The sequence below is a fragment of the Phacochoerus africanus genome, chromosome 5, assembly GCF_016906955.1.
Source record: "Phacochoerus africanus isolate WHEZ1 chromosome 5, ROS_Pafr_v1, whole genome shotgun sequence".
Classification (NCBI taxonomy): Eukaryota; Metazoa; Chordata; class Mammalia; order Artiodactyla; family Suidae; genus Phacochoerus; species Phacochoerus africanus.
In genome coordinates, this window is record NC_062548.1 from 5,235,976 (window position 1) to 5,248,243 (window position 12,268).

The 12,268-nt window shown below is 57.7% G+C and overlaps 1 protein-coding gene and 1 long non-coding RNA gene across 2 annotated transcripts in view; both read left to right on the plus strand.

Moving 5' to 3' along the window:
• The first annotated feature begins 892 nt into the window (after nucleotides 1-892).
• On the plus strand, nucleotides 893-4,852 carry LOC125126706 (uncharacterized). Its single transcript, XR_007134759.1, has 2 exons — nucleotides 893-1,526; nucleotides 4,171-4,852. It is a non-coding gene; the product is annotated as an uncharacterized LOC125126706 (long non-coding RNA).
• A 3,886-nt stretch (nucleotides 4,853-8,738) lies between these two features.
• FOXK1 (forkhead box K1) overlaps nucleotides 8,739-12,268 on the plus strand; it is a 59,625-nt gene continuing 56,095 nt past the window's right edge. Inside the window, 2 exon segments of the mRNA XM_047779451.1 lie at nucleotides 8,739-8,961; nucleotides 8,963-9,304. Coding sequence (XP_047635407.1) covers nucleotides 8,750-8,961; nucleotides 8,963-9,304 — 554 coding nt within the window. The 5' untranslated portion in view covers nucleotides 8,739-8,749.

The following is a 12,268-nucleotide window of genomic DNA, read 5'->3' on the forward strand; positions in this document are numbered from 1 at the left end:
TGAAACTGGATCGGGGTGATGATTGAACAGCTGTGCCACCCTAGGAGAATTCATCAAACTGTTTGCTACAGTGGATGAAGTTTGTGGCATGTCAGTTATACCTCACTTGGGGTAAATTGTCCCTCGGTAAGGTTGTTAAAACGTGAAACTCAAAAAAAAAAAAAAAAGTATTAGAAGATCTAAACACTGGCCAGGAATTGTATAGTAATAAAGCATGATTCGGATGTTTTATGGATGATAACACCGCAGGTGGTGTTTTTTCAAGCCAGCTCTTATCTTTGAGAGATGCGCACTGAATTACGGGAAATGATATAATGCCTGAGAGGTGCTTCAAAATAGGAGAGGATTTGGGAGCTTAGAGATGAAGCAGTGGCTGAGCACACACGGATCCCTGTTGAAGCTGGACGCTGGTTCGCTGGACGTTTGTTTTAGTATCCTGTCTTCTTTCGTATGTTTTCAAAGTTCCCATATTAAACGTTTTCAAGGATAAACGTAAGAGGCGTTTTTAAAATGCTGCATTGAGAACAGATGCTGACTCACAGACCTTGAAAAACGGATGGTCTCCGGAGGAGGCGGTTTGGGGGGTGGGGGGATGTGCTTGGGTTGCGGGATGGAAATCCTGCGACCTTGGGTTGTGATGATCATTATATAACTACAGATGTGATAAATTCATTTGAGTAATTAAAAAAAAGGTAAAAAATCAAATCAAATCAAATCAAAGGCGGCACTGGCTGGGTTCTCTGCGGGTCCCTGACGGAATGCAGTTGGAATGAGGCGGACCGCTTTTTGTTTGCTCAGCAAACCCGCCCCCGCGCCTCCCGGTCACCACACTGTGCTTCGCGGACCGCCAGCCCTGCAGGGGGCGCTGCAGCCCACCTTCCCGGCCCGCCCTCTTGGCGCCTGCCCCCCTTCGGCCCAGGCCTGGGCGCAGACCCTCGCTAGAGCCCGCAGCTGCTTTGGGAGGGGGGGGTTCCAGGCGTCTAGGGAATGATGCAAGGCGGAGGAAAGCTTGGAGCTGGTGGATCCCCGTGGGGCGCATCCCGGAGGCCAGCCTTGGGGCTTTTGCTGCTACATCCCCAGGGCCGCTCTGCCTCCAGCGCTTTCTGAATCCTGGATCTCGGCCCTCTCCAGTTCTATGAACCACCCAGCACCGTGCCAGGACATTTCCTTCTTGTTTAGGTTGGCCCGGGTTCGTTTCCGCGGCCGAAAACCCGAGCACCCGGTGGAAGCGACAGCTCAGCTCGCCGAACATTCCGTGTGCTCGATCGCCCCTCGGCGATCCAGCCGTAAACACAGACCCCTTGGACTTGAAAATTTCCACAAGGTGATCAGATAACTAAAGAGGAAGGAATACACTGATAGAAGGACGCCAGATTGAAAGCCGCGCCCACGTGCTGCTAAAACAAGAATTCGGAGGTGGTGGTCATTAAGACAGCAGCGTCTATTGGGACCAAGAAAGTTAAGTTGGTCTATATAACAGCCTTGTCCCACAGAAGTAGAATATAAGCCGCAAATGTGAGACAGAGGTAATTTTTAAGTTTTCTAGTAACTGCCTTAATGCGGTAAAAAGAGGAGTTCCCGTGGTGGCTCAGCCGGTTATGGACGCCACCTTGTCTCTGTGAGGATGCAGGTTGGATCCCTGGCCTCCCTCAGTGGGTTAATGATCCCTTGCAAGCTGCCACCTAGATCGCAGATGTAGCTTCAACCCGGTGTTGCTGTGGTGTAGGCTGGCAGCTGCAGCTCCAGTTCAACCTCTCCTCCAGGAACTTCCATATGCCACAGGTGCAGCCATTAAAAAAAAAAAAAAGTAAATTAATTTAAAAAGAAATAGATCAAATTAATTTTAGTAGTGTATTTTATGTAACCCAATATATCCAAAATATTGTCCGTGTGAGGAGTTTCCTGGTGGCTCAGCAGGTTAAGGGCCTGGCAGTTGTCACTGCTGTGGCTCTGGTTACTGCTGTGACGTGGGTTCAGTCCCTGGCTGGGGAACTTCCACATGTCTCAGGCGCAACAAAAGACAAAAATAAAGAAACAAAATATTATCCTTTCAAACTCTAACCAATATAAATATGTAAAATACTGTTAGTAACATTGTTTTGTTTTGTTTAACCACTTCTTTACAATTGATGCATTGTGTATTTTACACTGACTGCACCTCTTCCTGTGGCTGAGTCCTGTTTCCATTGGTCAACAACTGGACATTATAAAAGGGCTGGAAAGGCTCCATCGGGGGTTTCTGCATGTGTTCAGGACCGTGTCGCCTTAGAATGGCCATCTCTTCTCCCCGGCTGCAGCCTCAGTTGTACCAAAGGCTCCCAACCAAGGATACGAGCCCTGGTGGCTCATCAGCCTGGGATGGGTTTTGTCCACGTTGGGGACCCGACCCTGTGAGGATACCACTGGCTACTCGGAGAGCCTGACTCCAAGCAGCTGATTTCAAAGCCCGCATGCCCCCGTTTTCCTGGCGTGCCACTCACGGGCCCTTCGGACGTCTCTCCAGAGGAGCTGGCACCTGAGCTCTCAGAGCCCTGAGCTGTTCACAGTGGAAACGGCAGCACAGAAACCTTCGCAGAGAAGCAGAAACAACTGCAGAAGCCCCGCTCGGAATGACCTCCGCTGCCAGTCCTGCACGCGGGTGCCGAGCTGGCATCGTGCCCAGCCACGCAAGGAAAGGGCTGAGCAAGAAGAATCAAAACTCTTCTTAGATCCGCCCCTCCCACCCCCCTGAGACGTGAGGTCCCAGGGCAAACCGCTCTCCCCAGTTGGAGGGACAGACGGGCCCATGAAGCTCACCACTGCGGCAACAGGAGAACCAGAAACGCAGGGGACCCTGCCAGCGGGGAGATGAAACATTCCCAGGGCTTCACCACCAGAAGCCTGCCGGGATTTCACAGTGCAGACCAGGAAGCCCCTGCCCCCAGCTTCCTTCCTTCAGCGGCGGAAGCAGGCCCCGTGCCTTCTTCCCTGGCCGCGCAGAGTGGGGGGGCTTCTGTGGAGCTGGCCCTCAGGCCGGGGGGTCTTTCCTTATTTCCATGTTCTTACAAAACACTGCTCATTTCTTGGGGGCAACAGGAACGAGTCTCTCAGAGTCCCACAGCCCCCCTGAGCCCCCAGCAACCCGAAGCCCATTTCACAGAAACGGAAACAGGCCCAGAGGCCAAAGAGCTTGTCCCAGGTCACAGAGCTGGGGAGCAGTGCTGTAGGCTCCCCTTCCAGGCCCTTTCATGCTGCTTTGCCTTAATGTGAATCTTCCTGGCTCAGGAGGCCAACCTCAGAAGATGCAGCCGTGGAGTTCCCATTGTGGCACAGTGGAAACAAATCTGACTGGGAACCATGAGGGTGCAGGTTTGATCCCTGGCCTTGCTCCATAGGTTAAGGATCCAGCATTGCCGGGAGCCGGGGTGTAGGTTGCAGACGCAGCTCGGATCTGATGTTGCTGTGACTGTGGTGTAGGCTGGCAGCTACAGCTCGGATTCGACCCCTAGCCTGGGAACCTCCCTATGCTGCAAGTGCAGCCCTAGAAAGCAGCCTTGCCACCGTTTTGATGCAACCTCGTGAGAGACGCCGAGCCAGCGCTGCCCAGCTGGGTCACCCCCAAATTCCTGAGCCCGGGAAATGGTGAGAGGTGTTGGAATCCTTACACAGCAGTCAATGAGTAACACACAGAGCCTCTTTTTTCCTGCACGCCCACACCCCTGTGCTGTCTCCAGAGTGGTTTTCACCCAGGCTTTGTTTGAACAAGTTTCTTGTGCTGTCGGAGTTGGACATACCTTTTCCTGAACTGGGGTTTAAGAAACATGGGTGGGAGTTCCCCATGGGGCTCAGGAGCTTAAGAACCCATCCTGATGTCCAGGAGGCTGTGGGTTCCGTCCCTGGCCTTGCTCAGTGGGTTAAGGATACAGCGTTGCTGCAGGCTGCCGTGTAGGTGGAAGATGTGGCTCAGATTTAACCCCTGGCCTGGGAGCTTCCATGTGCCACGGGTGCAGCCATGAAAAGAAAAGAAAAAAAAAAAAAGAAAACACATGGATGAGTTCCACGACAGGGTGACATGGTGGTGGCCGGGGGGGCCTGAGGACCCGGGGCCACCTCTCGGCGTTGGAGGCTGCATGTGGAAGTGTTTCTTGGAGGCTGATTCTGTGTGTCTGTTTCTGTCTCTCTCTTTTGCAGCCATACAAAGGTGCGTCCTGCTCAGCAGTAGTCAGAGGCCCATCGTCTTGTGCTGTGACACCCCAGGGACCCAGGGAACAGACAGGAAGCGGTGCAGGAAGGGTCCGAGGAGATCGAAGCAGCAGGAAGTGACAGCCAGCAGGCAGGAAGAGGAAGGGGAAGACGAAAAGACAGAGGCAGCCTGGCTTCCCCGGGCACTCGCCAAAGACGCACTGAGCGCCAGCCAGGCCCTCAAAGATGCGAGCGGGGACCAGCAGCTGGCAGATTCGAAGGCTTCTCTTCTCAGCGCCACCCGCCAACCTTCAGACTCAGCCAGCGTCAGCGTCGGCGTTGAGGGGTTTCCATCAGCTCCTGGCTCCTGACGGCCTCTTTGTCCTGCTGCCCCGCCCTTACCCCCCAGGAGCAGGTGGCCGAGGAGTGAGGACCCCTTCTCTCGAGGCAGGAGGGGGACCCCATCAGTGCTTCCTTTGTGGGTCTTGCCCGACGTGGGGGGGATGAAGGGAGGAGGGCGCCGAGGTGCCCAGCCACCCCCCACCCCCCACCCTCAGAGCAACAGGGCCGCTAGAACGTTCTGCAGCGGCCAGGACAATAGGCATCAGCCACGCGGATCTCCAGATGCGGCACCTGAAATACGGCTCGGGCCACATTTCAAAATAAAGCATTTAATGGGGTTTCAGTTTAATGAGAGTATACATGTAGAAAACCAGATACGACGGCTGGCTTCTGAATCGGGGCGCCCGGCTCTCGATCCTTGTTTGGGGTCTCTAACTACAGTCTCTCTAGAACTTTCTGTTTAGCCAAGGTAGATTTACACAGTATAAAATTCAGCCTTGTCTGTGCACAGTTCTGCTCTTTTTGACAAGTACATGGCGTTGTATAATTGCCACCGCAGTCATCACCTCCCCCCAGGATCCCCACATGTCATCTTGTGGTCAGCCCCAGACCTCCGGCCCCTGGAACCACTCGTCTCTGTCTCTATAGTTTTGCTTTTTCCAGACCATCCTATAAACGAACGCATACACTACCAGTTAGGGGTCCCCCGTGTTGTTCTCTGTTGTCCTGTGTCTGTGTACCCTGCTCTTTTTTTTTTTTTTTTTCCTTCTTTTCTTTTTAGGGCCGCGCCTGCAGCATTTGGAAGTTCCCAGACTATGGGTCAACTCAGAGCTGCAGCTGCCGACCTACGCCACAGCCACAGCAGCGCCGGATCCTTAACCCACTGAGTGAGGCCAGGAATTGAACCTGCATCCTCATGGATACTGGTTGGGTTCTTAACCTGCTGAGCCGCAACGGGAGCTCATCCTTGCTCCTTTTTTTTTTTTTTTGGTCTTTTTAAGGCTGCAGCCACAACACAGGGAAGTTCCCAGATTACAGGTCAACTCAGAGCTGCAGCTGCCGACCTACGCCACAGCCACAGCAGCGCCGGATCCTTAACCCACTGAGTAAGGCCAAGGATCGAACCCAAAACCTCATGGTTCCTAGTTGGATTTGTTAACCACTGAGCCATGACAGGAACTCCCAATTCTGGTTCTTGAATGGCTTTGTCTTGCCCCCTTTCTGGCCTTCTCTGTTGAAGCTGTCAGTATTTCCAAAGGCTCCCAGTTTAAGGAGAAAAGGACTCACAGGTCAAGTGGGTGTCAAGGTTGCAAGGTCATTGTGAGTCAGCTCTGTGAGCACCTGCCATTATCACCATCCAGGTTCTTGCTGTTCAGGAAAAGAATTGTCCAGGTCTGTCAGTCTGCGCAGAAGCCTTCACATTGAATAGTGTTGGGCCTGAGAGGCCTGGAAGCCTAGATGTCCCTCTTGATACCAAACAGACCTGTCCTTAAAAGTGAGACATTCAGATGAACCAGAGCAAAGAACTTTGGAGGTTGCATGTAAATCTCTCTCTTTAAAAAAAAAAAATTGTGGGAGTTCCTGTCGCAGCTCGGTGGAAACGAATCTGACTAGTATCCGTGAGGACACAGGTTCGATCCCTGTCCTTGCTCAGTGGGTTAAGAATCTGGTGTTGCCATGAGCTGTGGTACAGGTCACAGAAGCAGCTTGGATCCCATGTTGCTGTGGCTGTGTCTGTGGCCAGAGGCTACAGCTCCGATTGGACCCCCTAGCCTGGGAACCTCCATGTGCTGTGGATGAGGCTCTAAAAAGACAAAAAAAAAAAAAAGAAAGAAAGAAAATTGTGGTGAAATATGTAGCATTTACCACTTTAAGTCTTAGCTGTGTGCTTCCGTAGAGTCATGTACATTCACGTTGCTGTGCAGCCATCACCACCCTCCATCTCCAGAACTCTTTCAACCTGCAAAACTGAAGCTCTGTCCCCATGAAACACACCTTTCATTCTCTGCCCCCACCCTCCCAAGATGGAATCACCCTTCTACACTCTGTCTCTACGAGTTTGACTCCTCTAGGGACCTCACACAGGCAGAATCATACAGGATTTGTCTTTTTGTGACGTGTTGATTTCACTTCGCGTCGGGGTTCATCCGTCCTGCAGAATGGGTCAGAACTGCCTTTGTTTTTCAAGCTGAATAATGTCCCATGGAGGTGGGGGTTGACTCTGGCTGGCTTCCCTCTTTGGGAGATTGTGAATAACGCACCTATGAACACACGCGTGTCCAACTATCTCGTGGAGACCCTGCTTTCTCTTCTTTGGGGGCTCATACCTGGGCGTGGAAGTGCTCAGTCAGACGGTCGTGTTTCCTGTGGCGACTTTGCATCCCCGCCGCCGGGGTGTCTGAGCTGAACGTGGCCTGGATCTCTCAGCCTCCCTCCATCTCCCTCCTCCAGCCTCTTGCCTGGTCTCCTAGTTTCCTAGCTGGCCTCCCACAGCCATGCTGACCTCTTTCCAATTTGGGCTCCACACGACAGCCAGTGACTCTGTTTCAAATATGTGGGTCTGCATGTGGCCTGTCTGCTGAAAACCCCTCTGTGGCTTCCACTGCTTTGGGAGATCAGAGCCCAGTCCTTACATGACTAATCTTGTTCCGTGGATCTGGTCACTCTCCCTTTTCCACCTACAGTAAACTATCAATCCCTCTAAGGCTCCCTTCCTTAGCACATGCTGTTCATCAGAGGACTGCTGTCCCCTGACTCCAACCCCCGCCCCTAATCATCCTAGGCTTCAAAGTGTCCTTCCTTAGGGGAGAGATCCCTGACCTTGGGGGTTTTTTGTTTGTTTGTTTGTTTTGTTTTTTGGCTGCCCTGTGGCATATGGAGCTCTCGGGCCAGGTATCAGATCCAAGCCACAGCCTTGAACTAAGCTGCAGCTGCAGCAATGCCGGATCCTTAGCCCACCGTGCCAGGCTGGGAATCGAACCCAAGTCCCAGGGCTCCCAAGATGCCACCAATCCCACTGTGCCACAGTGGGGAGCTGCATTTTTGTCTGTGTCAGTTTCTAATTATTTATTTATGGCTGCACCTGGCCAGGGGTCAAATCCAGCAACCACAGCAGTGACAGTGCCAGGTCCTTAACCCTCTGAGCCACCAGGGAACTCCACCCTGACCCTGTTTTTATTGTCCTCCTCCACTATCAATTAGCTTCTCTCCGTTACAGCTTGGAAAAATGTACCTGCCCCCCCCCACTCCCACCCCAAGCCCTGATTCTGTTTTTATCTATTTATTCAATCATGTACTGGTGGGGTTAATGGATGTTGCAGCCCCAGGCTGTGAGTGTACAGTAAGCGGCCAAGCTTCCCACCCTAGGCGGGCCACATCTCCATACTCTCCCGAATGTCACTGTGTGACTGCCTTATTGGACTTGAGACTGCTGTAATTTTGTCTTTATTAGGATGCCATTTGATTCCTGTTTGCATCTCCTGCCAGACCGTAAGCTCCACCAGAGAGGGTCTGCTTCCCCCCCCCCCAATAATTATCAAATGATGGCAATGTGTTAAGAAGGGTTCCATTCTTAGGGGGCCCTGGAGGAGTTACGAAAGCATGAAGCACTGCGGGATCTGAACGATGCCTCGATTGGCCAGTTCCGTGGTCTCTGCTGGTATCTGTAAGGGGCTTAGAGGGCAGGCGACCACTGCGCCGGGGCCTAGCACGGGGCCCGGGACGACTCCGACAAGGAACCCAGGCCCTCAGGGAGGGCGAGCATCTTTAGGCCAAAACCTCGGCCACAGCACGAAGCCCCTTCGTTTCCGTGTGATCGCACTTCAGGGCTGTCGGATGGAGCGCCTCGGCCCAGGAGACTGCTGAGGTCCGTGTCCCTCCCTCCAGGGCGCGACCGAGGATGCACACGTCCCAGCGAGGCATCCTGGGGGGTCCCTCCATTCCGTCCCCGCGAAGGCGGAGGACGGGGCAGCCCCCGGCCGGAGGCGGCGAGCGAGGCACCGGGCTGGGGCCAGCGAGGCGGGGCGGGGCGCGGACACCGGCCCCGCCCCGCCCCGAGCGCGCCCCGCCCCGCGCGCGCGCCGCGAGCTTCCGCGAGCCCCGGCCGGGCGGGCGGGGCGCGCGGCCCGCAGGCTCCGCTCCGCCCGGCCGCGCTCCGGCCCGGGATCCCGCGCCCGCCCGCCCGCGCCCCCGGAGCCCCGCCCCCCGCGCCGCGCCGCCGCCGGAGGCCGCTCGGAGCTGCGCGAACATGGCCGAAGTCGGCGAGGACAGCGGGGCCCGCGCCCTGCTGGCGCTGCGCTCGGCGCCCTGCAGCCCGATGCTGTGCGCCGCCGCCGCCGCCGCCGCCGCCTTCCCCGCCGCCGCGGCGCCCGCGCCCGGGCCCGCCGCCCCGTCGCCGCCGCCGCCGCCGCCCGCCCAGCCCCCGCCGCCGCCGCCGCCGCTGCCGCCGCCGCCGCCGCCGCCCGCCGGGCGCGATCGCCGGGGCCGCGGGGGGCGCGGCGGGCGAGGCCCTGGTGGCCGCGGCGGCCGCCTCGGTGCGCCGGAGCCCCGGGCCCGCGCTGGCGCGCCTGGAGGGCCGCGAGTTCGAGTTCCTCATGCGCCAGCCCAGCGTCACCATCGGCCGCAACTCGTCGCAGGGCTCGGTGGACCTGAGCATGGGCCTGTCCAGCTTCATCTCGCGGCGCCACCTGCAGCTCAGCTTCCAGGAGCCGCACTTCTACCTGCGCTGCCTCGGCAAGAACGGCGTCTTCGTGGACGGGGCCTTCCAGCGGCGCGGCGCGCCCGCCCTGCAGCTGCCCAAACAGTGAGTGCCCCTGCCCCCGCCGGGCGTCGGCCCGGGGTCACCCCCGCCCCCCTCCCCCGCCCGGCTGGGGTCCGAGATCAACCCCGCCCCCCGGGAACGGCCGCGAGGATCCAGAGGCCTGGGCCCGGAGGGTCGTCCCTGCCCCTCCCCCCCCTCCCCGCCCGCCCGCCCGGGACTCCGCGGCAGCTCCTGCCCCTGCCCGCCTTGGGCCGGCGACAACCCGCTTTCCTCGCCTGGTCTGGGCCCCAGGATCGACCTCGACCCCCGCCCTGCCTGGACCCCCGACGGTCGCCCACCAGAGCTTGGGTCCTCCCCCTCCCCTCCCGACCCGGACCCGGGGTGATTCTTGATCTTCGCCCTGGCTGGGCCCTGGGCGTTGAGGGGCGGCTCTGTCCCCACCCAGCTTGAGCTCTGAGGGCTCGTCGCTCTCTGTCCCCCTCCCCAGTCTGCACCCCGGGTCGCCCCAGCGCCCTCCCGAGGAGGGTTGCTTCAGGTGCCGTTGCTCTGGGAGATGCGGGGATCCCTGCAGCTCCCCCAAGAAGGCCAGTGACCGGTGACCCACAGAAGGCCAGAGCCCCCGGCCGTAGGGGCCAGGTCTGAGCGGCGACTGGGGCGGGGAGGGGACAGGCAGGAGAGTGGGCTGGGGTGGGGACAGGAAGTGCCCTTTTCTCAGCGCACCTGAGGGCACAAGTACTCAGCACTGGGGGCGTTCGGATCGCAGTTGGGGTTCCTGAGCAGGGAAGCAGGGCAAGGAGAAGGGACCGGCCGCCCTTGGGGGGGGGGCAGGCGGCGATGCCCCACCGTTCTTGAGCCGCCTCCTCGTGTTGCCCTGCTCTTCCGGTTCCTGGCACCCTCAGCCGGGGAGGCCCTTGCTTTTTTGAGACCTCTTGATGAGGAGAAAGCCTGTCTAATCACTCGCGTCATCCTCAGGCACTTTCTTTTTCTGGGTAGTGGTTGCTTCCATCTCCTCACTCCTGTTTCTGTTTCACCAGCGGCTCCGTGTGCCCAAGGGGTCCCAGAGTGCCTGATCACCCTTTGCTTTCATGCACCCCCTGAGTCCAGGGAATTTTTGCTGTGGGGTGATTTCCAGGGCTCAGGGCCTGTGTCTGTACCTTCTCCCCTTTTTAGGGTCTTGGTTTGTTTGATTATAAATGTCGCACTGAGTATTTTCCAACATCAGCAACGGCTCCCTGGTGCTTAGGGCGTGAGAGGAGAGTGTTTACAGACTCGGGTTTCCAGACATGAGAGGTATGGGTTTGGCTAAAATCAGGACTTGGTGACTAACAGAGGTTTGCTGGGGTTTTTTTTTTTTCAATCCCATGGTTGCTGCTATCCTGTTGGTCTTTTTTTCTGTAACCTACATGCTCTCTCCGTTCTGGGCCGTTCAGTGCATTCTGGGGCCAGTCACTCCTGTGAGAAGGTGACAGGTAAACAGCGCCTTCCCCTCCCAGCCCCGTGGCTCTCACCGGCCTGCGTCGCTAAGGCCTCGTTTTATAATTCAGCTTCTCTACGCGCTTCCACCCGGCCGTCTTGGTGGCAGCGCTCCCTGCCTTGCTGTGGAGTTGGTGCGCTCCTGACAAGGCCTAGCCAGGCCTAGCCTGCCCGGTCTCGAATCTTGAATCGCGAATGCACTAGGCTTTCTCCAACTCGAGGGGAAGAAACTTCAGCCCGAGGGGTCCTCAGATTGCGTGCTGAATAGGCCACTAGGCCACGGCAGAGTCTGTTGTTTATGAAATGGGACGGGCGTTTGTGTCTCTGCTGCCGGTAGCCCTCTGGCTGGTGCTCTGCCCACGGGGCCCGCGTCTGGCTGTGTTCGACTTTGGGGGCGCCCTGCGCAGCAGCCAGGCCGGCAGTGATGGAGAACCTGCAGGAACAGGACAGACCCCAAGCGGTTGTCCGTGCCCGCCCTCCCGGACATCCCAAACCGTCCACGCCTGTGGACAGACCCGCCAGCCGTCAGAGAAGCCGCATCGGGGGCCCGGCTGCGGGGGAGCCGCTTTTCCGAGCGAGCCCCCGCTTCGAGAGCCCGCCAGAGGTGTTCGTGGATTCAGGGAAAGGCAGCTGGCTGTGTTTTCTCCAAATGGGAAACTCGGGGCTGACGGTCCAAGAATGGGGGCAGTTACCGTGCTTCCTCCAGGGGGTCTGGTGCCCAGTCCGGCCGGGAGGCTGTGAAGGTGGGGACTCCTCCACCGGGAAGGGAGTTCTCGCTGCCGCCTTGGGATTTGGTTGACTGAGCACGCCTGCGCGGCTCTTCCTTGTCCTGTAGTGTCACACCCTTTCCCGCCGGTGACCCCGAGGCCGCCCACGCCCCCTGCGCGGCTCCCCGGGGCTGTCCCTTTGCCTCCCCAACCCAGGGAGGCCCGAGGGGAAGAGGAGGAACAGGAGGCCCCCGCGCTGGTGACGATGGATGACCGCGGTTCCAACGCTAGGCTTCGTTCATTTGTGAACTGTTGTTAGTGCAAAGAAGCCTCGAGACACAGCTTAGAGCTGCTCTTGGACGGGACCGAGGGTTCGCAGGAGGGGCGTGCAGGGGTTTCTGGCTTAGCGGCTCCGGGTCCCCAGGGTGGGGCTGGGCATGTGTTACCTTTAGCTGGAGACTTGGTGGGAGCTGGCTGCCAGGAGGGTGCTCAGCCAGAGCTGTGTTTGTTGAATGAAAACTCAGGGACTAGGCGTTCTCTTGCGGTGCAGCGAGTTAAGGACCCAGCATTGTCACTGCAGTGGCTCGGGTTCGCTCCCTGGCCCAGGAACTTCCACACGCCACGGGTGAGGCCAGAAAAAATCAGGGAGTGGATATACCACTTCTGGGGTGAAGCAGTGTCTCTGATAGAGTGGGTTCCAAGGTGGGCAGTCTGCGTGCCCGGCTCTCCTGGGTCCGCGGCTGCGTGTGGTGGCTGTGTATGACTCAGGGTCTTTCTCCCAGCGCTTTTGGAGTTTGACTGAGCTGTGATCTGTGTGCCCAGCCTC